Source organism: Heterodontus francisci, chromosome 10, assembly GCF_036365525.1.
Source record: "Heterodontus francisci isolate sHetFra1 chromosome 10, sHetFra1.hap1, whole genome shotgun sequence".
Taxonomy (NCBI): domain Eukaryota; kingdom Metazoa; phylum Chordata; class Chondrichthyes; order Heterodontiformes; family Heterodontidae; genus Heterodontus; species Heterodontus francisci.
The window spans coordinates 64,052,522-64,079,425 of NC_090380.1; the positions used below are offsets into that span (position 1 = coordinate 64,052,522).

General features: G+C 39.8%; 1 protein-coding gene across 5 annotated transcripts in view; it reads right to left on the reverse strand.

Annotated features, from left to right (window-relative positions):
• Positions 1-3,285: 3,285 nt before the first annotated feature.
• LOC137374473 (X-linked retinitis pigmentosa GTPase regulator-like) overlaps positions 3,286-26,904 on the reverse strand; it is a 155,257-nt gene continuing 131,638 nt past the window's right edge. For 3 of the 5 annotated variants that reach the window (XM_068040638.1, XM_068040636.1, XM_068040634.1), the window contains exons 14-17: positions 20,074-20,208; positions 14,281-14,329; positions 9,510-9,928; positions 3,286-4,490 (exon numbers count right to left, since the gene is read on the reverse strand). In XM_068040638.1, coding sequence (XP_067896739.1) covers positions 4,254-4,490; positions 9,510-9,928; positions 14,281-14,329; positions 20,074-20,208 — 840 coding nt within the window. In that variant the 3' untranslated portion in view covers positions 3,286-4,253. The remainder of the gene's footprint in view (positions 4,491-9,509; positions 9,929-14,280; positions 14,330-20,073; positions 20,209-26,904) is intronic. The other 2 variants (XM_068040635.1, XM_068040637.1) reach the window with 2 other exon arrangements.

Below are 26,904 nucleotides of genomic sequence, written 5' to 3' on the forward strand. Positions count from 1 at the left end.
AGACAAGGTAGATGCAGGTAAGATGTTACCCCTGGTAGGGGATTCTAGAACCAGGGGACACAATTTCAAAATAAGAGGGAAGCCACTTAGGATAGAGATGAGGAGAAATGCCTTTACTCAGAGGGTTGTGAATCTTTAGAATTCTCTACCCAGAGGGCTGTGGAAGCTCAGTCATTGAGTAAGTTTAAAGCAGAGATTGACAGATTTCTAAATACCAATGACATAAGGGAATATTGGGATAGTATGGGAAAGAGGCATTGAAGTGGATCATGCCATGATCGTATTGAGTGGCGGAGCAGGCTCGATGGGCTGAATGGCCTACTCCTGTTCCTATGTTCCTTGGTTTCCTAACTGGATACCGAGACTAATTGAGCTGCTCACAGACATAGGGAATTGTGACTAACTTAATGGGAGTCAGGACTTCACTTATGAGAGTGATACAAAATTTGAAACCCAAACACCTAAAGCAAGATGGATAAAAAAAGACCCAGAATTTTATAAGGGGCATGAGAGGATCCAGGAAGGTCTGAGAGACTATAGCTGAAACCGAAGGAAGAAAAAGCTATTAGAAATCCAGCTCTAGAAAATAACAGAAATACAAAATTTTAAGATGTCAGAAGAATTGTGTAAAATATTTTAAAAGAGGATGTACTGTGAACAAGTCATGCAAAAGTTGACAAACACCAAGATCACTTCGTAAAAGTGTTAGCATTGGTCATTATTGTCTGCTCTCTGCAATGAAATAGTGGTAATTTTCCTCAGAAAACCAGCATTAATGCCTACTATCACACATGATGTAACTAAATAAACTTGAGAGCAGTGGAATATTACAATTGTTTACTTGCGAAGGCACGCTACCTAACCATATAATCCTGCTGTCAGTTACTTTGTTGAATCTTTGCCAAACTTGTTAAAGTGGCTTGTTCCTTTCAGGCTGGATATTTTTGGAAACTGCTTATGAGTTTAGCCACATGTCTAGACTGGCTCTCTTTCTTACCATAACTGGTGCTGTGTAAAATAATGACAGATAAGAATGGGGTGGAGGGCACAGCACGTAACCATTTTTGCAAAAAAAGTTTAAGTATTCTGCTGTAGGAGAGCCACCAAGCAGGTGTCTGACAAGAAGCAGATCTTCCAAGTCCTATTTACTTTGTGATGATTTTATTTTTTGAAACAAATATAATATCCACTTTCTGTGAATCACGTCATTAAAAACTATTTTTAAAAAACTCTGGTCATTTCAGTGGATTTGCAATTATATTTTTTGTGCCTCAACAAAATTTACAGATTGTAAGGGTCTGAATATCATAATACGACAGGCACATCGCACAATCATGCCGACGGCTGGGAGTTACTTTGTTTTCCATACAATCATTCTCATAAGGCCAGTTTACCATTTATCATTCTGGACTAAGTAATTTCCATACAATGACCATTTAGAATTTTCAAATGTTACTAACATTTTAGATTAAAATATGGTAAAATTCTCATTTAAAGTATGCTCAATCCTCCACAATTTCAGCTAGAATGAATGGAGTGGATATACATTTGTTACAAAAATAAAGTAATGAAATGCAAAACTTTTATTTGGTATAACTGTGGCTGAATATTTCCCTCTGTAGTTGTATCACCATTAACCTAATGCTATGAAACACAGATACACAGTTATTGGAACATTTGAGCCTCCCGTGCACATAATCTTCTAAAGCGCAAGCAGATGAAAGTTAAGCATATGTTAGGAAATAGGCATAGTGTGATAAAACAAATAACTTGCATTTATATTGCGCCTTTCACCTCAGGAAAGCGTGTCCCAAAGCGTTTTACAGCAAAGTATGCTTTTTAAAGTTGTGTTCACTGTTGTGTTGTAGGAAACACCAATTTGTGCATAGCAAGGCCGCACAAATGGTAATAAGGTAATGATCAGTTGATCTGTTTATGTGATGTTGGTTGAGGAATAAATAGTGGCCAGGACACAGAGAGACCCCCTCCTTTTCTTCAAAATAGTGTCATAGGATCTTGTGTGACCACCTCAGAGAGCAGATGATGGATGGTGTAGGGGCAGGAAAAGAAGCCATTACTAAACATTCTCTGACTACACTTGGATAGGAGAATGGAACTGAGTGAGGGTAGTCCTACCAAGCTGAACAATTGAGGACAGTGTTTGGGGACAATGAGATATTGCACCATGGTTACGGTCACAGAGAATACCATTTGTGATCTTAGTTAGGGCCATTTCAATACTGTTGGGAAAGCAGAAGGCTGATTGGAGTGATTCAGATAGGAAGTAGCACACAAGTTGGATGGGGATTGAGAAGCAACGACACATTCAAGGACCTAGATGACGAGAGACTGGAACGATTCAAAAAACAAAGGGATTAAAGGTAGGCTTTTTGAGGACAAGAATGATGAAGACAATTTGAAAAGGTTATTAGTGAACCATTTATGACAATCCTGCAGTTTTCATGGTCATTTCCTGTGCTAGTGCACACAATACCAGATATATTGAATTCATTTTCACAACTTGCCATAGACTCACAATGGTTGTTAATCCAGTAGTATAACCACCAGAAACTGTGCCTATTGGGAATGGGGTGATTTTACTGAAAGCAGAATCAATGGATCAAGAGGTGTGTCTCATGGATAAGATTAAAGAAGGCATAAAAAAGATGGATCAAAAACTAGAGAGGGGGTGGTTTAACACTAGGGCAAGTGGGGGGCATTCCTGGTGGACATGTGGCTTGATGGGAAAAGGGAAGAGAGGACGCTGAACAGATCTTCTCTATCTTAGTGACAAGGAGGTCCATGGGCTGCTTGCACTTATTATTCAGAGGTGAGGGTGGAGAAGGCAGGGGAGATAGGTTTAAGGAGATAGTTGGTGAAAGAAAATAGAATCTGCAGATAATCTTTGTTTTCCAAGATGATCATAGAGAAGTTGGTGGTTTTTGTCGAGGAGAATTCGGCCCAATGGCGATTGATGTGGTCCTGCTAAATCTAGTGATAGGTGCCTAAGCCACTTGTTCCCCAGATGCAATCATATTTACGCTTCAGGAAGTGGTGATCGAAGCCATAGCAGGGGAAGGACCAGTGTAGGAGACAGTGAAGATTTCGCTGGGGACAAGGTCATCAAAGGCAGAGATGAAGGAGTGGTTGAGCAAACTGACAGCTGCAACAGTATGGGAGTAATGGGTGGCCAGAGGTTAGGCATTTGGGAGTTTGAAATGCAGTTATAACGAACTAGTCAGAACAAAAATCATGGCAAAAAATTATAACTACCACATTAAAAAGTTATTTAATCCCAGTGTTTATATAGTGAAAGATGTTGACAGTGTTTACATAATTATTACAATTCACTGAAAAGAATGAAATTACAGTTACAACTGGAACAACTGCTGCTGTAAAAACAAGAGTAAAACAGCTAAAGTGCAACTGTATTGTAAAAACAAATCTGTGATTTTTCAAATTTATTCAAGATCCATGTTCAAAATTTCAGGACAGTTGATGTTCTTAAAGGCACTTAAATCATATCATATTTAACAGCTTACTGTAAATTCAAACCAGCTATGAATCAGGAGATCAAGGAGAGGTTTGTTTCACTGTGAAAAGACAGTTCTTAGTCACTTCATCCTGCTGAAATGTAACATACTAAGTTTCATTATATTATTTACTTTCTGAAAAAAATGAGAATTGTGGAGAATCCCAGTTATATATGACCTCAAATTGATTTGAATGGTTTTCCATTCAAAAAGTAAAACCTGACATTAAAATGTCTTAAAATACAGTTCAGAAATTATACTGAGGATAATATTTTCAAACATTTGACAAACTATTTACATCCACCATAAAATGCTGAATTATTTACATTGAAAAATTACAGGATAAATAGTATGTTTTATAGTAAGTAACAAAGTTAGAAAAGCACCATTAAAGCCACAGTTCTGAAACATTCAAACCATATCTTGTTCATACAAAAATATACCCATTTATATTATCCTGATCAAATCATTTATTGAAACATTACATACTTCTGTTATAGAAATCCTGCAAGAATAAAACCAATTTGCTTAGCATCGAAGGTTACATTACAGGTCTCCATTGACAGTGATTCTAATAACACTGATGGCTAGCCACATAATTATTGATTGTACATAAGTAGTTTGAAGCTATGTTTTGGATTGCTGTATAATTAAAGTGCAAATTGTTCTTATGAACTGCTTAGAAAGAATCTGTTACCTCTCTTTGTCCCTGTTGGTTCTTTACACCAACACACAAGTAATTGATTTATATTTGTTTTTAAAACCACTCTGTGATGAATCTTTTTTGTTTAGTTTGGAAGAATCGATGTCCTCAATATCCTCTGACGAATTGTTCAGATTTACAACATTTGTTTCATCTCCAGTTGAGTTTTCTTTAGTTGATCCCTCTGATTTAATTTTCTTGTTGATTACCTTTGTTTCAGAAACTTTGGTGGAACTTCCTTTAAACAATGCCATCTGCAATTACACCATGAATCATCATTTCTATTGAGGCTGGTAATACAATTTTTAAAGAATAGATATATCAAATAAAATTTATATTTATTTCAGTCAATATGGATATTTTATTTATGGGAAAAATATTAACTACGTTTTGTTTGTGTTTTTGATTAATCAGAGCAACATTCTTATTTGCCTGTTAACATGTCTTTGTTACCTCTAGACTTGACTATTCCAACACACTCCATAAATTTAAGCTCATCCAAAACTCTGCTGCCCATATTCTAACTTGCACCAAGTTCTGTTTACCCATTACCGCAGGCTCCTGGTTAAGCAACGCCTCGATTCAAAAATTCTCATCCTGTTTTCAATTTACTCTGTAGCCTCTCCCCTCCCTATCTCTGTAACCTCCTCCATCCCTACAACTTTCCCAGATATCTGCACTCCTCCAATTATGGCCTCATGCACATCCCCAATTTTAAGTGCTCCACCTTTGACAGCTGCGCTTTCAGCTGCCGAGGCCCTAAGCTCTTGATTTCCCTCCCTAAACCTCTCAGCCTCTATATCTCTCTTTCCTCCTTTAAGATGCTCCTTAAAACCTCCCTCCTTTACCAAGCTTTTGGTCATCTGTCCTAATATTCCCTTATGTGGTTCAGTGTCAAATGTTGTTTGATAATGCTCCTGAGAAATGCCATGGGATGCTTTACTTGTTAAAGGCACTATATAAAGGCAAGTTGTTCTTGTAAAAACCAAGGTACGGAAAACTAAAATTATAGCATTGGCTAGATAATTGGCTTAAAAACTGGAAAGAAAGGGTTGACATAAAGTTATAGGCTGGTAAGAGGTTCTAGGCAGGGTGCCCCAAGGCCTGGGCATGGGACGAATCCTACTTCAGTACACTCTACATCAGGGTTGTCCAACACATGGCCCGCAGGCCAGGATCCGGCCCACCAAAGGTTTCCATCCAGCCCATGGATGTAAACTGTACCCGGGCCATACCTCATCTTCGCCAGAACTCTATGACTGGAGATGGGAAATTTCCCTTTGACTTCTTCTTGCAGACCGGCTTTTGAAAAACATCGCGCTGTCAGTTTCACAGCTGCTGAAGGAGGAACACGCTTCCCAACTTCAGACAGATTCGGGGTTTTCCGACTTTTTTAAAAAGCACGCTGGAAAACCCAGAATCTGTCCGAAGTTGGGAAGCGCGTTCCTGTTTCAAAGCTGTCAGCTGTGAAACTGATAGCACAATGTTTTTAAACAAACTGACCAACCACTAACCTGCTGTGCTGAGTGCTCCCGCTCCCTGCAACTGTCGGGGGCGGGGGGGAAACAAAGAGGTGGGTGGGACAGAGAAAGAGAGGGGACACAGAGAGGGGGGGACACAGAGAGAGGGGGACACAGAGATGGGGGACAGAGAGAGAGAGAGGGGGACAGAGAGAGAGAGACAGAGGGGGGCACAGAGAGAGAAAGGGGGGACAGAGTGGGCGGGAAACAACACAGAGATGGGGGAACACAGGGAGAGAGTGAGAGACAGAGAGAGATCAAGATCACTCCTGACAGATGGATATCTATCCCAAAAACTCTGCATCGCTACAAATGTGTGGGCAGACATTGACTACTTGTGCAAGCAAAAAAATGCCTGGCATCATACTACATCAGTTTCCAACATAGTGATGAGAAAGTAAGTCAATAATTTAATCTTCGCATTTAAAGCTTCTTCACAAAAATGCACATTTGTTGTTGTTTTGATTAATAGTAAGATACCTTTTAAATGCCTTTATCTTCAGAAACTGACTCACCGGCCCCCCCATGTAAGACAAAAATTGTAAAGTGGCCCCCCACCACGCAAAAAGGTTGGACAACCCTGCTCTACATAAATAAAGGTATTGTAAGCAACCAAGTTTGGAGATGAAACAAAAATAAGAGGCTGGGTAAATAATGTGGTCATTGCAGCCAAATTCAGAAGAATTCGGATCTTTTAGGCAATTAAGGCTAATATCCAACAGACACAATACATAGGAACATGGGACCAGGAGTAGGCCATTCAGCCCCTCAAGCCTGTTTTATCATTCAATCAAATCATGGCTGAATTTTATGCTGACTCCATCCATCTGCCTTGGCTCCATATCCCTTAATACCCTTAGCTAGCAAAAACCTATCGATCATAGATCTAAAATTATTAATTGAGCTACTGCTATTTGTAGAACACTTCCACACTTCTACGACCCTTTGAGTCAAGAAGCATGGATACAAAGTGGATACATGAAAAATAACTAGTATAAGAGCAAGGAATGAAAGTGCAAGCAAGTTAGTGAGGAAGGCTATTCATGTATACACTATAAGATAGGTTTAAGAGACAACTAGATGAATTTCGAGAGGGATAGCAATTGAAGGACATGTTAGTAGAGCCGGTAAATAGGGTTGATATCTGAAATGGATTTTTGAGATAAATCTTAGAACATTATATCATTAACTAGAAACAACACTTTTTTCAAGCAAAGTGTTTTGTCACCCAACATTTCTGTAATACTGCTTTTTATTATATAGCATATTTCTAGTGGCAGCCATCAAAGTTAGTCCCGGTGCAATATCTGTTGACATGTGCTTTCAAATAGGAGTGGCTGGATAATAATCAAAGGCAGTAGCATTGTTCATATCTCTCCTTTTCAACCCAAGAATGCAGAAGCAAACTGTTCACATTAGAAATATATGAAACATGCTTCAGCAGATATGTAGTAAATATTTAGAATGTGTAATTTTAAATATAATTTAGAGGTTCAAGAACTAACAGTCTAAGTAATAAAACTGATATCCTTCACTGTCTCAATATGAACACCGAGGCCAACATGACTACATGTTCGAACTTTGCTGTCGCACTATTGCTGTGGTTCCACCCTTGGCAATGTCTGTAATTGAGAATAACCAAGAGTATTCGTAATGTAAAATAAAAATCTATTTATAGTTTTGAGGTAAAGTATGAAGTTACCCAGTAACTCTATAGGTAGAAGGACTCTGTGATGTGGCACTGAGATATACAGATGTTGAAGGTCGCAGGTGTGATCATAAAACTGACCAATATTTGAGCTGTCCAGACACCCTCATTGGAAGCACATATGTGCCAATATTATGTTAGGATTGATCAGGCTCATCTTTGATAGCTGACAGCAGAATATGCTGCATAATCTATGCTAAATTAGCAGGTATCAGCTCAGGGGTCTACAGTTTGACTCAGCATTCCTAAGCTTTACAGGGGGAAAACTTGCCAAGGTTTCTCTTACTGATAGCTGTCCATTAATCCTGCTCATGGTTTGTGTGGATATTGAGTCAGGACTGAACTAAGCTCAACTTTGACAGTTAACACTCACAACAGAAGAATAGCCACAGGTGAAGAGGTACTGGAGGGTTGCTGTTGCCCATGAAACCATACACCAGCAAGGGTTACCACATTTAGAAGAGGAGCAGTAAGGGAAGAAATTAAGAGAAAAATGTAATAAAAACATTTTAATTTTTAGTTGTAGTATCTTCAAATGCAATGGTGATGTCATGGGGGAAGATAATATCAGAGTTAAATATCAAAGCCTATTACTCAATACTCATGAGCTTTGGGGTATTCATGTGTAGACATTCCACAGATCCAGTACATGTTCTGTAGCTACTCTTCAAGTATAGGTGTTATTACCCAGATTTGTTGGAGTTACCACTGAAAACAATTCAAAAACATTCAATTTTGTTGTACAATCAGCTAAGTGAAGAGAATCTTTTGCTGATCCTATATGTTATTAGGTTAATTCTCTTCAGCAGAAAGACTGACAATTCACCATGACCTGAGCTCTTCAGTAAAATCCTTTGCCCGCAATGGCCAGAATTTTGTTGGCATGGCAGGGGCACTGATGACAGGCCTGAAAGCCGGGGCAACCCTGCCTCAGCCATTTGTGTGACCCCGGCTGCATTTTTCAGCCATCCGGCAATTAATAGTTGCTGTTGGGGCTCACATCCTTTTAAGGGATGAGAGCCTGTCTCCAAGAGCTGCCGACCAATTGGAGTGCCGGCAGATCAGCAGTGCCACTGGCAGCAGTGGCCACTGCTAGGACTGCACATAGATGTGAAAGCGCCATGGGAGCATGCCGGTAAGTGGGGTCTGGGATCACCGGAGCCAGTCAGGCAGGCCCCGACGAGGTGGTGATGGTAGGTGGGGGGGGGGGGGGGGCGTGGTGTTGCCACAGTGGTGGCCATTGCCGCCATCGGGGCCCCTCCTTGTCTAAAGTACCCAAAAAGGAGGGCCCCCCCACCTCGAGCCCACAGGGTTCACCAGGCAATCTCCTCACACAGCAGAGGGCCCACCCTCCGCTGGTAAAATACCAGAGGCGGCGGGAAGCAGCACTTAATTGGCCACTTAGTGGCTAAATTGGCCTCTGGGCGAGAGGGCTGTCCTCCACCTTCCTCGCCACTGGTAAAATGCTATGGTAGCAGGAAGGCAGCAGGCACTCCACCCACTGTCTTCCCTCGCCATTTTGCGGCCCTCCCCCCCCCCCCCCCATTCTACCAGCCTGTCCCTGCAAGGCTGGTTAAATCCAGCCCAATATCTCAGCTGTATTTTATTGTGAGCAAAAGTATCATCTGCAGTGGTGTTCTGCAACTTATGAAATTAATAACCAGCTTAACTCATATCTTACTCAGTATCTTTTTTGCATAGTTTACACAGCTATATAGGAGTATAGAACTGATCTGCGGAGAATGTTGCTATTCAATAAACCTCATCTCATGCTTTTCCATTTGTCAGCCAATTTTAGTATTTTCGAATGGTAATTATCTTGTACACAAAGTTAATTATTGGTTTTCATGATATTAGAGAAATCCAAATGTTTTCTGTGGATGTTTTTCTAAAAAACAATGTTATCCTATCAGTTTTATTTCCATCTATGTGTGTGTGTTTAAATAAACACAATTAAGTGACTAAAAATTTATTATGCTCTCCAGCATTAAACCATAAAAATAAAATGAAATATAATAAAAAAGGAGTGGATCAAGTCTACTTACATTTTTAGTTATAGTGAATAAACCATTTAATTTCTTTTCTTTTATGAAATTTTTAGTTTCTTGTGAACTTTTTGTAACTTCATTTTCTCCTGAACTTTTTGTGTCTTCGTTTTCTCTTGAACTTTTTGTGACTTCATTTTCTCCTGAACTTTTTGTGTCTTTGTTTTCTCTTGAACTTTTTGTGTCTTCATTTTCTCCTAAACTTTTTGAGTCTTCATTTTCACTTAAACTTTCTATGTCTTCATTTTCTCCTAAACTTTCTATGTCTTCATTTTCTCCTAAACTTTCTATGTCTTCATTTTCTCCTAAACTTTCTATGTCTTCATTTTCTCCTAAACTTTCTATGTCTTCATCTTCTGCTGCGTTTTCTGTGTCTTCGTTTTCTCCTGAACTTCTTGCATCTCCATTTTTCTGAAGATCTTTATCAACAAAAGAAAACAGTCATGAACACTTTTTACCCAAGTGGTTACGACTTTAAAACATCAACAAGATGATTAAAGTATGCTCTGCGCAGTTCTTCCATAAACATCAGCTCATCAAAAACTCTGCTGCCCATATCCTATCCCATACCAACTCCTACCCACCCATCCTCATTGGCCCCTGGTTCCCCCAAAGCCTCAAATCACAAGTTTTCACCTACATAGTCTCACCACTCCCTATTGTTTTAACCTCCTTTAACCCCCAACCCTCCCTGCCCCGCACCAAAACTCTCCATTCCTCTGATTCTGGCCTTTTGTGTATCCCTCCTCACTTTGCCCCACTATTGACGGTCATGCCTTCAGTCATGTAGATGCCACCCTGTGGAACTCGCTCCCTAAACCCCTCTGTATCTCCAGCTCCTTTTAAAAAACCCCGATCGCCCTCGCCCACTGCCCCATTAAAACCTACCTCTGACCAAGTTTATGGTCAACCCTCCTAATTTATGTTTGCCTTGGCATCCATGCTTCTGTGAAATTTCTTGGGATATTTTTCTATGTTAAAGGTACTATATAAATGTTAGTTGTTACTAAACATGGCATCTGCTTACAAAAATTGCGTATTCTAGAGTTCCTTAGATTTCCTTTTAAATTGTTCAGGAAAGCGAAACAGTAAAAATTAATTATTGCGTAATAACTTTATTAAAATTCCACAGGTCACTATATAAAAATGTAGCAGTTTTCAGAGTTAGTTACATTTGAATTAACTTTAGTCTGAAATCATTATCATGTGAAAACTGTATGGTTAAGAACATAACTGCGGTATTTAAGAAAAACAGGACATAAACAGTATGTAAAACAATCTTCCATTTTCATTGTCTTTTCTTAACCTAAGGTTACATTGTGCCTATTAGGTGAGGGTACATATATCGTGTAAAAAAAAAATGCAAAAATATAATCATGAGAAGTTTTTTTTTATGAAAGGTACGTTTAAAATTAACCAAGTATGTATTTATCATTTTATGTAGAATATTTAATTCAATGAAAAGTTGAGCAATTGATACATCTTAAAGGAGCTCATGCTTAATATCAGCAATTTTGAAAATAATTGGAAATCTTCATTAAAAAGTTGCTGTAGTGCAGCATGGTACCTATCAATGACCCCTCTAAATTTTCTTTGTTGTGTGCAGCCTGTTTATTTCAATATGCGATACCTTTAAATTTTTTTGAGCGCTATCTTGAAGGGCACAACGTCTGAGCGGCCTGCGTAGTATCTTCACGATTGTTGTACGGCCACACGAGTGCAGCTCAGAGGGAACAATAGGGCGGCACAGTGGCCCAGTGGCGCAGGGGTTAGCACCGCAGCCTCACAGCTCCAGTGACCCGGGTTCGATTCCAGGTACTGCCTGTGTGGAGTTTGCAAGTTCTCCCTGTGTCTGCGTGGGTTTTTTCCGGGTGCTCCGGTTTCCTCCCACAAGCCAAAAGACTTGCAGGTTGATAGGTAAATTGGCCATTATAAATTGTCACTAGTATAGGTAGGTGGTAGGGAAATATAGGGACAGTTGGGGATGTTTGGTAGGAATATGGGATTAGTGTAGGATTAGTATAAATGGGTGGTTGATGTTCGGCACAGACTCGGTGGGCCGAAGGGCCTGTTTCAGTGCTGTATCTCTAATCTAATCTAATCTAATTGGTACCTATTATGAACATTATTTGCATCTAGAAAAGCATACTTACTTCTAAGAAACTTTTAAAAATCTACTTCAGCTACTTAAAACAGTTCATATTCTTTCCAATTTGGTTTGAAACAAAAATGCAAAAATACAAAGGATTGCTGTCAAAAGCTGAATGGAATTTCTATAGTTGATATGACTGAAAATTTACAGCAAAATTCCCCCAAAGACTTTTTCCTTACTCTCCTCCCTTCTTCAAGATGCTGATTTATGCTGGGGTATGATTCTACAGATACTGGCAGCTCTCCACCACTTCATCCATTAGATATTTCTCATGCATCTGTTGGCTATGTGGCCATAGACATTAAAGCCGAGCTGAACATGCACCTGTTCCAGCATGCATAACTGGAAAGTAGTCAGGACTGTTCATCTTAGCTTTCTTCCCATTTGTAGCAACTACATTGTCACCCTGTTTGAGATAAGCTAACTTTGCATAAATCCTGGGACCTCATGGTTTGTATGGCTCAATATTCCACTGAACAGATCATTTACCCATTAAGTTATCATGAGAACTAACAATTTAGGTTTACTTGGAATAGCTTTAATACTGTATTAATCAAAGTTTCAGGTACTTAGGATTAGGTGGGTCACTGCGAAGCCAACTAGAATTCCTTCACTAATTAACTTGCAAGTCAGGACTACATTCTCTTAAAACTACTTATGCATTGAAAACAGTGCCATCCATATTACCTAACGAACATTCATGCAAGAAACTGGGCATGAACAAGCAAGTCCTATTAGAGCAAGTTGAACAAAATAAAACTAAAAGCAACTTTGAATTGATTTATGTATTCAATTGCATACAATGCTTCAATTAGATCTCACAGAAAGAATCAAATTGTACACCCTGTCTATATAATAAAGAATAGAGCAATATTCTACTTCTGCCATGGGATATCACAGAAATGTTTAATAAATAATTTACCACATATCTACTAAGCATCCCAAAGGCATCTAGAGACAAAGCAGAATCACTGATCTCACTGTCCTGAAGAAAACTGAATTGCTAGATTGAACAGTGACTGAAAAATAACCTTTATCCAGATAGAAAGATGCACTATACGACAAAGATGAAAATCTCCCAATGGGCTATCCCCTGTGGAAAAAAAAGTAATGAAAGGAACAGTGGACAACTAAAGCACTGACTGAAGGTGTGGTGCAGTGGTTAGCACCGCAGCCTCACAGCTCCAGGGATCCGGGTTCAATTCTGGGTACTGCCTGTGTGGAGTTTGCAAGTTCTCCCTGTGACCGCGTGGGTTTTCGCCGGGTGCTTTGGTTTCCTCCCACATGCCAAAAACTTGCAGGTGATAGGTAAATTGGCCATTGTAAATTGCCCCTAGTGTAGGTGGGTGGTAGGGAATATGGGATTACTGTAGGGTTAGTATAAATGGGTGGTTCTTGGTCGGCACAGACTCGGTGGGCCGAAGGGCCTGTTTCAGTGCTGTATCTCTAAATAAAAATAATAAATAAACAGGAATAAACTGGGACTTAATTCTAGAATCAATTTTAAGAGAGACATATCAGATCGGTACCACAATAGTGTAGCATGTTAGAATACCAGCATGAACTGCTAGGATGTAATCCTGTACATACTGAATTACCAATTTCCAGGAGCTGGGATTGTCAGATCCCCTGAAGCAGGGTTCCCACTGTTTCCAGCTGTAATGGTGCATGGCAGAGGGAGATCAAACTAAGAGACACCATACAGAAAGAACACTATATAAAAAATGTTACATGATGACTTTTTATGCACAGTTCATTGTATTTTGAACTTATTTTCCAGAATCGTAATAAAAGTTAAAACACTAATACTCAAACATAATTAGGTCACTCTATAGAAACTGCTTTCAACAAATACACTAGTTTTTATTTAAGTTAAAAATTTGTTTGGTCAGTTGTTGAAATGAGACCATACTTCAAAATACGGCAGCCCAGGTTTCCACTGGAGCTTGCATCTCCAGTTAGCCAGCCATTTAGACCATTTCCTGGTATGAAAGAATGGTATCTTGCCTGTTTAATATTTTGAAAGCAAATTAATACTGTACATTGGCCTGGATTTTGCTGTACTAATAACAGCGAGGCTATAAGCGCTCACCGTTATCACTGGGTAAAACTGTTGCAAAGTACACCTACATATTGGCAGTGTGGAAACAAACAGGTGTCCAAGGATTTTATACAGTCCTATAAATACTGGCCTGAAATTTATTCAAGCCATTTTTCCTATTGTGGCACCATAATTGCAGCTGTGCCTATTATTAAAACATCCGTGAAGAACAATAAAAAAAGTTAAACGTGCTAATAACTAAAATAGGCAATCAAAATATAACTCAGGTGAGAATTAAGTATTGTCTGCTTCAGATGATGCTTTATTACAAGAATGAGATGTTGAAAGCAGTTTAAAAAGTTGATTAATCAGATGGTCCTGAAATGTGTCACGAGGAGACACATTTCCAAAATTAGTATTCAATTCATAAAGAATAGCCTCATGAAACAGCCTGTAGTTGCAACATTTGGTTAATCTTAATTCAACATCACAAAGGTTCTAATATTGTAACAAAGTACCACTGGTGTAAAAGATGCATCTTAACTACATCTCATTACGGTATTTTTTTTGTTGCATACCTTGCTCATCTTCTTCAGATTCTATTTTTTCTTTCTTAATTGAAGTTACCTTGTATAAAAAAACAAGCAACGTCAGCATAAAAAATAATTTATTTGTTTGAAATCCTCACCAATAAAGATCTTAATAAAATAAAAACAAATGACGAGGATGAATTATTTATGTACAATGGCAGCCACTCAGAAAGATGACAGGATCTAGATTTTCTGCTTGATTTCTGGCAACATCCAGGCATAACTCAAGTGGACTTAAGTGGGAAATTCTTTAGGGCTCACTCCGCCACTTTTTCACAAGAAGTGGCAATGACACACGATATGTGCTCCCATTTATTGTCAGACATGCTCTATATATAAAAAAAAGTCACAAATGCATCATCCAACATATTTTCCAACATTTGTGCCATAGCAACACTGAGGACACCTGCTCATCCTTGGTATCCAGTATTAATGTGGACTTCCGAGGAGCCATTTCAGTTTTGAAGAGTCTGAAAAAACTATACAATCAATTCCCAGACAACTGACTGCACAGGCTGCGGCCCTTTTTTCAAAAATGTCAAAATTCTTCTGCCAGCAAAGAAGTTGCCTACTATGCTACACTACAGTGTGTCTCTGAGGTCTGCCACTGTCAATCTCAATGACCATGGACATGGGAAGTGGAAAATTTGCTCCTGTTCCCAATTATATATATCCATCTCAACAATCCCAGCTAACATTTACCTCAACTACACACCCTCACCCACTTGCTGCTGTATGTCAGCATCCAACCCAACTCCTCCAGCTTTTATCATTAACTCCCATCACTGCTGCCTCTCCCTCTCTGCCTTTTTTCAACAACGCGCCAGAATGCTGTTGGAATGAACTATTGTGGTATCCTCAGCACCAGGCATAATTCTGAATATCAGCAATCTCATCAGTCTTTCTACTGCTCCTTTAAATTCTATTTGTATTTGCCTGTGCCTGCGTAAGTGTTGATAGGTAATGTGTGGCCAGGGGATCAATCACATCTGGTGTAGCTTTTGAAGCAAAGTGTCCACAAGCTCAGTATCCTGTTCAACCCCAAACTGAGCCTCCACCTCCATAAGCTCTCCATAACAAAGACTGCCTCCATAATACCACCTGCCTCCAACCCTACCCTAGCCCATCTGCTGCTGAAATTCTCATCTATGCCTCAGTCATCACGGGACTTGACTATTCCAATTGCTGTGCTGGTCGGCCGAACATCCTCCACCCTTTATAAATTTCAGCTCATTCAAAACTCTTCTGCTTATATCCTGTTCACCCCTTAGCATGTCCTTGCTGACCTAAATCGGCTCACGGCCCCACCAGAGCCTCAAATTTAAAATTCTCATCCTCATGTTCAAATCACGTCGTGATCTCTCCCTCTCCATGGCGCAGACTCAATGGCCGAATGGCTTCCTTTTGTGCTGTACTATTCCATGATATCTGTAAGCTCCTGCTGACTCTAGCCTCTTGTGCACCCCCTCCCTTTCTACCACTATGCCTTCATCTGTCGAGGCACTCCATCTTTAGTCATCTCTCCAAATATCAACATCATTAGCTCAGTGTCCTTCATTTTCATTATACCTGCTTTACCTACTCTTAGTTCCTGCAATCTCTAACCCTACTTTATTTAACTCCCACCCCACAACCCTGCATCTCTCCCACGTAATGCATCTGTTTTCTCTGTCCTCAGTTGCTGAACTGTTTCCTCCCCACTTCTCTCCTTTTACCTTCCCCCTCCAGCCTCTTCTGACCTCCATTGTTCTCATTTGTCCTGTTAATGCTACTAACCACTTGACCTGAAAATTGATATTGTAATAGTGTTGGTACTCAAGACTGTGATTAGAAGTCCTGCCTATTTGACATGCCTCCTATCTCTAAACCCTACATCAGTTGTCTCGATTTTTGAGTGACAACTTTGTCCAAATTTATAATGGAAACTTTGTATGTAAATATTTATAACGGGGAAAATGCTACTAAATGAATGTCAACACTTTCATAATAATGTGTTACGGACAAGTGGTTAGGGGTGTGGGTGGTTCCCACTGTTCACCATCCAACTGACTGCAATCGTGTTTTCTTTAAAATGATGAGTTAGCTCCTAAGTGTTTTAGGGTCAAATAAACAGACAAATGCCAGGTTTTCTTGTAGGTTTAGAACAGAGTAACCATTTATTGAACAACATTCATTCCCTGAAATGTTCGCAACATCATTCACGCATGCATTCACTCTCATGTGCACTCTCAAGAGAAGATAGATAGAAGGTAAAGGGTAATAGTTCATGGTATGGTAGGTGTTTGTGGTTTACGGTAAACCTGTTGAATATTCTAAGTAGGACAGTATCTTTTAAAGCTGCAGGCCTGGTATTTGTAGTCTTGAACTTGTTGAGGTGTTGTAGATTCTGGTGGTTAAGATTTCAGACAGGAGGTGACGGTCACTTTCAGTTCTCTGCTGCACCAAGTTGAAGTGTAGAATTAGCAGCAGGGCTTTTTCTTGTTTAGGCTGGATCTTTCCACAGCCCCTGGCTGGACTGTTGGTGTTGCTGTGATCTCTCCCTCTCTCTCCAGAGGATTGCCTTTTAAGGTAAAAAATCATCGCATCAGCATTTCTGTTATTTGACATATGGCCTTTTCCCTGTTGTGACCACACAATGAACCAGGATGTGGAATTCATGGTTATCTATGATGTCCAGATGAGTACCAGTCTGTTATGATGCGCCTACTTCACACTGTCTTTGGCTCAGAAGAAATCGATTCAATTTCGGAATGTGTCTTGATAGTTTCAAGATGGGTGTATTCGACATCTCGTAGTCTGGAATGTATCCTTTTGTCCTTTCAAGACAGTGAGGCAGTGTTTGAATGCACAGGCTAGGTCATCTGCCCTCGGCAGCCATCTCTGCAGCACAGTATCCACTTTTTTAAAGGAAAGGTCAATTTCAAAGAGTCCACATTGAATAAAGTTCATATCTTGAAAGTAGGAATATGATATGTCTTTACTGGGCATGACAAATGTTATCTTGCTTATTACGCTGTAGTTGCAAGCTTCCCACCCTTGTTGGCACAATGGTTTAAGTCACCCAGGTCCGAATGCTATTTTGATTTTTACCTCATTTTCTTTTCACTGAAGGTTAAGTTTTATTTTTTAATTTTATCCATGTTTACTTTAATTTTATGTATCCTGGCCCCACCCCAACTGATGTTGTTTCTGACACACACTGCTCTCCATGACCTTACCAATCAAGAGTTTTTTATTCCTCTCATTATGCCTCCTTCTGTCTCCTGTGCAACATTACTTCTACCCTTTCATCATTTCTTGATCCCCACCTTAGCACGTTGCAGGTAATTCTGTCTTTCCTCTCTGTTCATTGTGTATAGTTCTCCTCTTCCTTCCTTTTGTTCTGTTCCTTCTTACATGCTGCTTATCTGCAAAACCTCTAGTTCTGAGGAAAGTTTATACATGAAACTGCAACTGTCTTTTGTTTTCTCAATGGATGCAAATGACCTGCTGAGAGTCTCCAGAAGTTTCTGTCCTTGTTTCATATACTATGTACCTGCCACCAAATGTGAGTTTATAATCTTGACATTCAACGGTATCACCGTAGCTGAATCTCCCACCATCAACATTCTGGGGGATTACCATTGACCAGAAACTTAACTGGACCAGCAATAAGAGGTCAGAGGCTGGGAATTTTGTGGGAGTGACTCACCTCCTGACTCCCCAAAGCTACAAGGTACAAATCCAGAGTGTGAGGAATACTATCTACTTAGCAGCTCCCACAACACTCAAGAAGCTCAACATCATCCAGGACAAAGCAGCCCGCTTGATCGGCACCCGATCCACTGCCTTAAACATTCACTCCCTCCACCACCGGCGTAAAATAGCAGCAGTGCGTACCATCTACAAAATGCACTGCAGCAACTCACCAAGGCTCCTTCAACAGCACTTTCCAAATCTGCGACCTCTACCAACTAGAAGGACAACGGCAAGAGACACGTGGAAATATCACCACCTGAAAGTTCCCCTCCAAGTCACACACCATTCTGAACTTGGAACTATATCGCAGTTTCTTCAGTGTCACTGGGTAAAAATCCTGGAACTCCCTCCCTAACACACTGTGAATGTACCTCCACTATGTGCACTGCAGCGGTTCAAGAAGGCGGCTCACCCCCACTGTGTTAGGGGCATTAGGAATGGGCAATAAATGCTGGCCTTGCCAGTGACGCCCATATCACATTAATTAATTTTAAAAAATTTAAAATCTAGTTTCCTTTCAAATTACTGTAGTTGGTGCTTCTGTTGATGGCTTATCTTTTCCCATTAACTCAAGTATTCTTTCCCTCTCAAGGCTCTGTCCTGTTTCCCATTCTACTCATATCAATTACCTTCACCAATCACATCCAATCCTATTATCATTTTTGTTGATCAATCCAGCCTCCATTCAACTTACTTCAGATCATAATCCTCAGTGCTTACTGCCTCCAATCCTTTTGGAATGTAGTAGATGTATCAATGCATCTGTTTATTTGACAATTATTGCTGAGAAGGTGGTGATAGGTCTTCGTGATTGTTTTTATAACTGAATGATTTTCTAGGCCATTTCAAAGGCATTAAAAGTCAACAATATAGTGGGATGTAATATGTAGACCATATCAAATAGGGCTTTCAGATTTCCTTCCCTGAAGGACACTAGTGAACGAGTTGGGTTTTTGCAACAGTCTGCAAGCATTCTTGATGTCAATCTACAAATTACCAGATTTGAACTCTCATTTTATGGATTGATAGTTCACCACCAGAACCACTACCTTATTCATTTGATATCTTCAACGTCTTCAGTGGAGCAATGGAAATTGTGCTTCTTTTATTTTTTTTCATGTTTCTCACTAGGCTCACAAACTGCTACTACGTCTTACCTTTGATGTCTTTTTTACTTCTTTCAATCGTGTCATGCATTATGGGCCCTTAGCCCTTTGGCTTGGTTTCTTGATTAAAAAAAGGGATTTCCCTTGTCAAAATATATAATGGTGGTATTAAAAAGGTCAAAGGTCAACTTCACTTCCTTTGTTACTAACTTTCTACTTTTTAACTTAGATCTCATTTATTTGAACCATTCAGCATAGTAAACAATTTGATTGAAACCCATGGGACACTGTGCAGATGAAATATCAGGGCCGTTGTCTTAAAAAGTGTATCAACAGCATACACGATCCTGATCATGGCTTACAAAACAACAAATACACTATTGATGTAATTGAGGCATTTATAAATAGAATAGATACCTAATTAGGGCATAAAGGTATTAAAGGATTGTGGAAAAACGCAAGGAATTAGGATTAACTAAACAAAGTTATCTTGAAACACAAATGGAGGAGCAAGCTTGATATGCCTAAAGAACTGGACCGTACTTAGTACTAGGTTAAAGATTTAAAAGTAAAAACAATTGAAATAAAGGTAGAAAGGAATATATTATTAGTTGAAAAAAATGAAGTTAAAAGAGAGAGGGCAAGGGAGCCATCAGGAAAGAAGAAACAGGGGACAAGTTGACCAGTGGTAAATTGTTTACATTTTATATTTTTGTGAGAAGTTACATTTTCAATACTTATTTGAGCAGTTTCAGGTTATTACCATGATAAAACTATTCCTGATATTTAAGTCGCTTTATTACTTTAACATTACTGTATTTTTAAAATGTTGTGTACAAGCTGAAAACTTACAAAACCAATCATACTAAGATAACAGGAGCTTGCCTGAACCAGCTAGCTGTTTGAAAGTTAGGGTAACAAACACAAGATATCCAACCTGCTCACTTACGCCATTCTCTTTTTCATTAATAGTTTCCTGTTCTTCTTTTGCTATTTCTTCACCATCATCCACATTCTCATCCATTTCTTCATTATCTTCCTCTTCAACCTCTTCATCTTGTATGATTTCCTTCTGGAACGGTAGAAAATTAATCAATTTATCTCAATATACTTTATATTCCCACTCAAAGAAAACTGTACAAGAAAAAGAAAGCTGAGTGTACATGCTGGAGTTAAATGTTTGAACAGAATTGTTAAATAAAGAATAGTAATAATATGTGCTTGTATTTATATAGCACCTTATTTTGGCAATGTGGTGCAAAGACTGGTAATATAATTCATGTGCTAAGTCCTGATCTGACACACATTAAGGCCAAGAATTATAAGAAGCATTATTGCGAGAAATATCTCACCACTTTGAATACCCAAGAGCTATAGTATATATTCAGTCCTATGCAAAAATGAAGCGCTAAGAATTTTTAAAGATGTGCATGAAATCTTTTTGATGTTGACAGAAAGCAGACACTCCTTCTGTGCTCTCCAAGCATTAAAAGTTAGCTGCTGGTAAAGCAAAGTTCTTTGTATAAGTTGAAGTACACATGCCCGGAGCTCTGTTGTCATTTCACCTTGCTGTCAGTCTACCAACTGTGCATTACAAATGGCAGTCATTGGTAGCTGCAGAATTACTGCAGCCTTATATAGTTTACACATAGGTTGCACTGGTCCCTTCATTGTTATTACCTGTGGGCATAAATAAACTATCTTTTCACTAACAAACAGGAATAATTTCACTTGTCTGACTTCTTCAATCAAGCATTTTTCTTCCAACCTTTGGCTTATACATATATTATGTCAGTAATCCTTTTTAGACCTTGCTTAATATTGCTGTACCAAAAGTTTGTTCAAATTCATTTAGGCAATAACCAATCCATTTCCGATATTGCTATTTACTGTTAAAATATACTTCTATTAACATAAAAATGTATATTTACCTGTATGCCCATTTTTATGTTTCTGCAATTTGGTTTTATTCCACCATACCCAATTAAGTAAGGTCTTCATACCTAAATCTTTAGGGATCCAAGAAAAATTATTGGGGAACAGGAAGGGCAGAATATGTTTCTGGATTATAGTATTTTGGTTGGTAAACTAAATTTTAAACTACAATCTGTATCTCTAAGACAACAAACACTGCCAGATCTCAAACAGGTCTTTACTTCCAAAATAAGAATGTTTTTAAAATTTAGGGGTATGAATTATTATAATAGATACAACTCCCAGATAGGAAAATTAATTCTCAAAACCTCTGCATCACCTCAAACATGTCCTTGCTGAGCTTTTTACTCTACACCTTAAGCTACCACAAATATTCTATCTCAAACAGCTACGCTGGCAAGCAATTCAACCTTACAAGAGCTTCTCAGTGTGAGGCTGGCCTGTTTCCATCAAAGTCCGCTGTTTAATAATGCCCTGTTTCTTTAATGGGTCTATGCACATGACATGCCAAGATTAATAAGTGAAATCTACACAATAACTCCTTTAAGGTAGTTTAGTTCTGCTTTGTAACTTATGAATTATACAAGTATCCTTTTTCACCCCAAATCTGAAGCTAATTAGGCTAAGGTTTACTAATCTTTTGAAATTGCATGCAGTGGCTATATGAAACCAATATATTTTATTATAAGAAATATTTATGGAAATGTTATTTTTTCCAGTAAGATTTTATTCTGCCTGGTAAAAGTGTAGTAAAAACATCAATTTTATAATATATGTAAAGACTTTGCAAAACCAGATACTGCACCTTCAATACTCTTTTACTACTTTGAATGACCCACTTTTATTAAAATTGTTTTCTTAGTGGCTTAAATAACACCCTTATTTTGTCTACTGAAGACAACTTTAAAGCAAAATCTTGATAACTTATGCATGTGAGGAGCTACATCCTATTTCAGAATAATTGTCACACCAAAATAATTAATTCATTTTCAAAGAAGGTGAAGGACATCAATTCTAGGTAACGTATGCTGTTGTGAACTGTGAATAAGACTCTCAAACACAATGCAAGCAATGGAAGAAGGGATTTTCCGAGTATAACATTTCCAACCGTGTTAATACAGGTTCAAGCACCATCCCTGCGTACATTGAATCAATGGAAATCTGTAAAATAGGTTTGTGATGCTTGAAATTGGTTTGGGAAAATACAGATCAAACATCATGTTGTTGATCTTTAAGTCGTCATTGTCGACAGGAGTAGTGCCGGAGGACTGGAGGATAGCAAATGTTGTCCCCTTGTTCAAGAAGGGGAGTAGAGACAGCCCTGGTAATTATAGACCTGTGAGCCTTACTTCGGTTGTGGGTAAAATGTTGGAAAAGGTTATAAGAGACAGGATTTATAATCATCTTGAAAAGAATAAGTTCATTTGCGATAGTCAGCACGGTTTTGTGAAAGGTAGGTCGTGCCTCACAAACCTTATTGAGTTTTTCGAGAAGGTGACCAAACAGGTGGATGAGGGTAAAGCCGTGGATGTGGTGTATATGGATTTCAGTAAGGCGTTTGATAAGGTTCCCCACGGTAGGCTATTGCAGAAAATACGCAAGTATGGGGTTGAAGGTGATTTAGAGCTTTGGATCAGAAATTGGCTAGCTGAAAGAAGACAGAGGGTGGTGGTTGATGGCAAATGTTCATCCTGGAGTTTAGTTACTAGTGGTGTACCGCAAGGTTCTGTTTTGGGGCCACTGCTGTTTGTCATTTTTATAAACGACCTGGATGAGGGTGTAGAAGGGTGGGTTAGTAAATTTGCGGATGACACGAAGGTCGGTGGAGTTGTGGATAGTGTCGAAGGGTGTTGTAGGGTACAGAGGGACATAGATAGGCTGCAGAGCTGGGCTGAGAGATGGCAAATGGAGTTTAATGCGGAGAAGTGTGAGGTGATTCACTTTGGAAGGAGTAACAGCAATGCAGAGTACTGGGCTAATGGGAAGATTCTTGGTAGTGTAGATGAGCAGAGAGATCTTGGTATCCAGGTACATAAATCCCTGAAAGTTGCTACCCAGGTTAATAGGGCTGTTAAGAAGGCATATGGTGTATTAGCCTTTATTAGTAGGGGGATCGAGTTTCAGAGCCACGGGGTCATGATGCAGCTGTACAAAACTCTGGTGAGGCCGCACCTGGAGTATTGCGTGCAGTTCTGGTCACTGCATTATAGGAAGGATGTGGAAGCTTTGGAAAGGGTGCAGAGGAGATTTACTAGGATGTTGCCTGGTATGGAAGGAAGGTCTTACGAGGAAAGGCTGAGGGACTTGGGGTTGTTTTCGTTAGAGAGAAGGAGGAGGAGAGGTGACTTAATAGAGACATACAAGATAATCAGAGGGTTAGATAGGGTGGATAGTGAGAGTCTTTTTCCTCGGATGAGGATGGCAAACACGAGGGGACATAGCTTTAAGTTGAGGGGTGAAAGATATAGGACAGATGTCAGAGGTAGTTTCTTTACGCAGAGAGTAGTAGGGGCGTGGAACGCCCTGCCTGCAACAGTAGTAGACTCGCCAACTTTAAGGGCATTTAAGTGGTCATTGGATAGACATATGGATGTAAATGGAATAGTGTAGGTCAGATGATCGGCGCAACATCGAGGGCCGAAGGGCCTGTACTGCGCTGTAATATTCTAAAAAAAAAAAAAATCTGTTAAGCTGATTAAGCGGATAAGGCAGATTTCAATTAATGGAACTCCAAACAATATTCACTTTCTGTGTATGCATCACCTGTAAGTCCAGGCCAGCAATGGAACAAACTTGTAATCAAACTAACAACAATGAAATTTTAACCCATGCCACCTTTTCAGATGAAAATTAACACAAACCAGGTAGGTAAAGATCTGGCTGCCATACATTTCAGTTAAAGGAATTGCTCATGCCAAAGAATGACAGGTCATTTGTTGGTCTTGCAGAGATTAAGAAACAGTAACCCATGATGCTAAGCTTAAAGTCATAGGGAACATTACGTTGTACATAATGAACGAAAGATACACAAATCACCTGTCACGCGACAGGCTGTCTAGTTTTAATTAGTGTACAAGCAACCATTTCCAGTTGTTAAACTTACTGTTGCCCTTCATCTATTCAAAACTACAAGTAACATAAAAAACAAAGGTGAAGATCATGGATTAGAAATTGGTATGTGGTGCACCTGTTGTCCAGATGTAAAAAGGGTGCAAGTACAACATTTTAGTAGTGGGATGGACTGTGCCCAATCTTCTCCGGCATTGCTCCCATTGCTAAATTCATGGGGTCCACTTTTTAGACTTCCTGGGCAGACACATAAAACAGGTTAGGAGCCTCAGATATGTAAATGAGGGGCCAAATGCCTGTTCAGAACCCATTTTAGAATTTTTACTCTGATGAGCACAACAGCTTGCTCTACTCAGGAACCTTCAATGGCATTGGAGGCTGCCAAGCAGATGTAAACTGTGAAAAATAATTTTTGAAATCCCGTGGAGCTGAAGGAGCAGGAGTGCTTCCTTTGACAAGACAGATGGCGCAGTCATTCCCGTCAACCCCCGAAGTCTGCTGCAATACCTCTTGGTAACTTACTCAGGAATTGCTGCCAGTGAGACAGGTGGCTCAAAATTGAGGTCTTTGCTCAGATGGCTTTGCTTTGCTTCGCTACCTGTGAAAGCACAATCAGTGCCAGAAGCTTGAGACAAGTATGCTAATGAGACTGAGGACCAATTTTATTTTTATTCGTTCATGGGATGCGGGGTTGCTGGCAAGGACAACATTGCTTGCCCAGCCTTATTGCCTTGAGACGGTGGTGGTTTGCAGTGTATTGTTCATTTAATATGTTCATTTTGGCAGGAAGAATAAAAAAGCATATTATCTAAATGGTGAGAGATTGCAGAGCTCTAAAATGCAGAGGGGTCTGGGTGTCTTAGTGCATGAATCACGAAAGGTTAGTATGTGGGTTCAACAAGTAATTAGGAAAGCTAATAGAATGTATCATTTATTACGAGGGGCATTGAATACAAAAGTAGGGAGATAATGCTTCAGTTATACAGTGCATTGGTGAGACCACATCTGGAGTATTGATCTCCTTATTTAAGGATATAAATTCATTGGAAGTAGTTCAGAGAAGGTTTACTGAACTAATTCATGGAATGGGCGGGTTGTCTTATGAGGAAAGGCTGGACAGGCTAGGCTTGTAACGCTGGAGTTTAGAAGAGTAGGAGGTGACTTGATTGAAACATATAAGATCCAGAGGGGTCTTGACAGGGTGGATGTGGAAAGGATGCTTCCCGTTGTGGGAGAATCTAGAACTAGGGATCACTGTTTAAAAATAAGGGGTCACCCATTTAAGACAGAGATGAGGAGAAATTTGTTCTCTCAGAGGGTCGTGAGACTTTGGAATTTTCTTCCTCAAAAGGCAGTGGAAGCAGAGTCTTTAACTATTTTTAAGGCAGCGATAAATAGATTCTTAATAAGAAAGGGGGTGAAAGGTTATCAGGGATAGGCGGGAAAGTGGAGTTGAGGTTACAATCAGATCAGCCATGATTTTATTGAATGGCGGAGCAGGCTTGAGGAGCTGAATGGCCTGCTCCTGCTCCTAATTCGTATGTTCGTATGTAGTGTATTGTTCATTTCAGACCACCGTACATGCTTGGTGCAGCATGCACAGTGTGCCACTTGAGGGAGTCAATAATAAACGTTCAGTTTACATTAGCAATCCAGAAGGTAATGCCGTTTGTTTCTTCCAGAGATTTAGATTAGCAGATCTACAACTTGAGATCTTAGGGTGGTGAGCAGACTTCTTCAGTTGCTGCAGTCCTTGTGGTATAGTTACACCCACAGTGCTGTTAGCTAGGGAGTTCCAGGATTTTGACCCAGACACAATGAAGGAATGGCGATATATTTCCTTCCAAGTTGGGATATTGTGTGACTTGGAGATGACGTTGCAAATGGTGGTGTTCCCATGTGCCTGCTGCCCTTGTTCTTCTAAGTAGGGTGGCGCAGTGGTTAGCACTGCAGCCTCATAGCTCCAGCGACCCGGGTTCAGTTCTGGGTACTGCCTGTGCGGAGTTTGCAAGTTCTCGCTGTGACCGCGTGGGTTTTCGCCGGGTGCTCCTGTTTCCTCCCACAGCCAAAGACTTGCAGGTTGATAGGTAAATTGGCCATGGTAAATTGCCCCTAGTGTAGGTAGGTGGTAGGAGAATTGTGGGGATGTGGTAGGGAATATGGGATTAGGATTAGTATAAATGGGTGGTTGTTGGTTGGCACAGACACAGTGGGCCGAAGGGCCTGTTTCAGTGCTGTATCTTTCTATGACTCTGAGTAGTAGAGGTTGTGGGTTTGGAAGGTACTGTCAAAGAAGTCCTGATGAGTTGCTACAGTGCATCTTGTAGATGGTTCACACTGCAGCCGCAATGCATTGGTGTTGGAAGGAGTGGATAGGGTGCCAATCAAGCGGCCTGCTTTGTCCTGGATGGTGTTGAACTTCCTGAGTGTTGTTGGAGCAGCACTCATCCAGGCAAGTGGAATTTACTCCATTATACTCCTGACTTGTGCCTTGTAGGTGGCAAAAAGGCATCGGGGAGTCAGGAGGCAAGTTACTCACTGCAGAATTCCCAGCCTCTAACCTACTCTTGTAGCCAGAGTATTTGTGTCACTTGACAAGTTAAGTTTCAGGTCAATGGTGACCCCCAGGGTGTTGATGGTGTTATACCAGAAAACCAGGTGATGAAGATTGAACTAGAGCTAATTATTTTGTTACAACCAGGTGAGAAATGTGTTGAGGGATCTTTTGCTGTCTTCACCTGGTCGTATTGTAACAGGGTTTAAT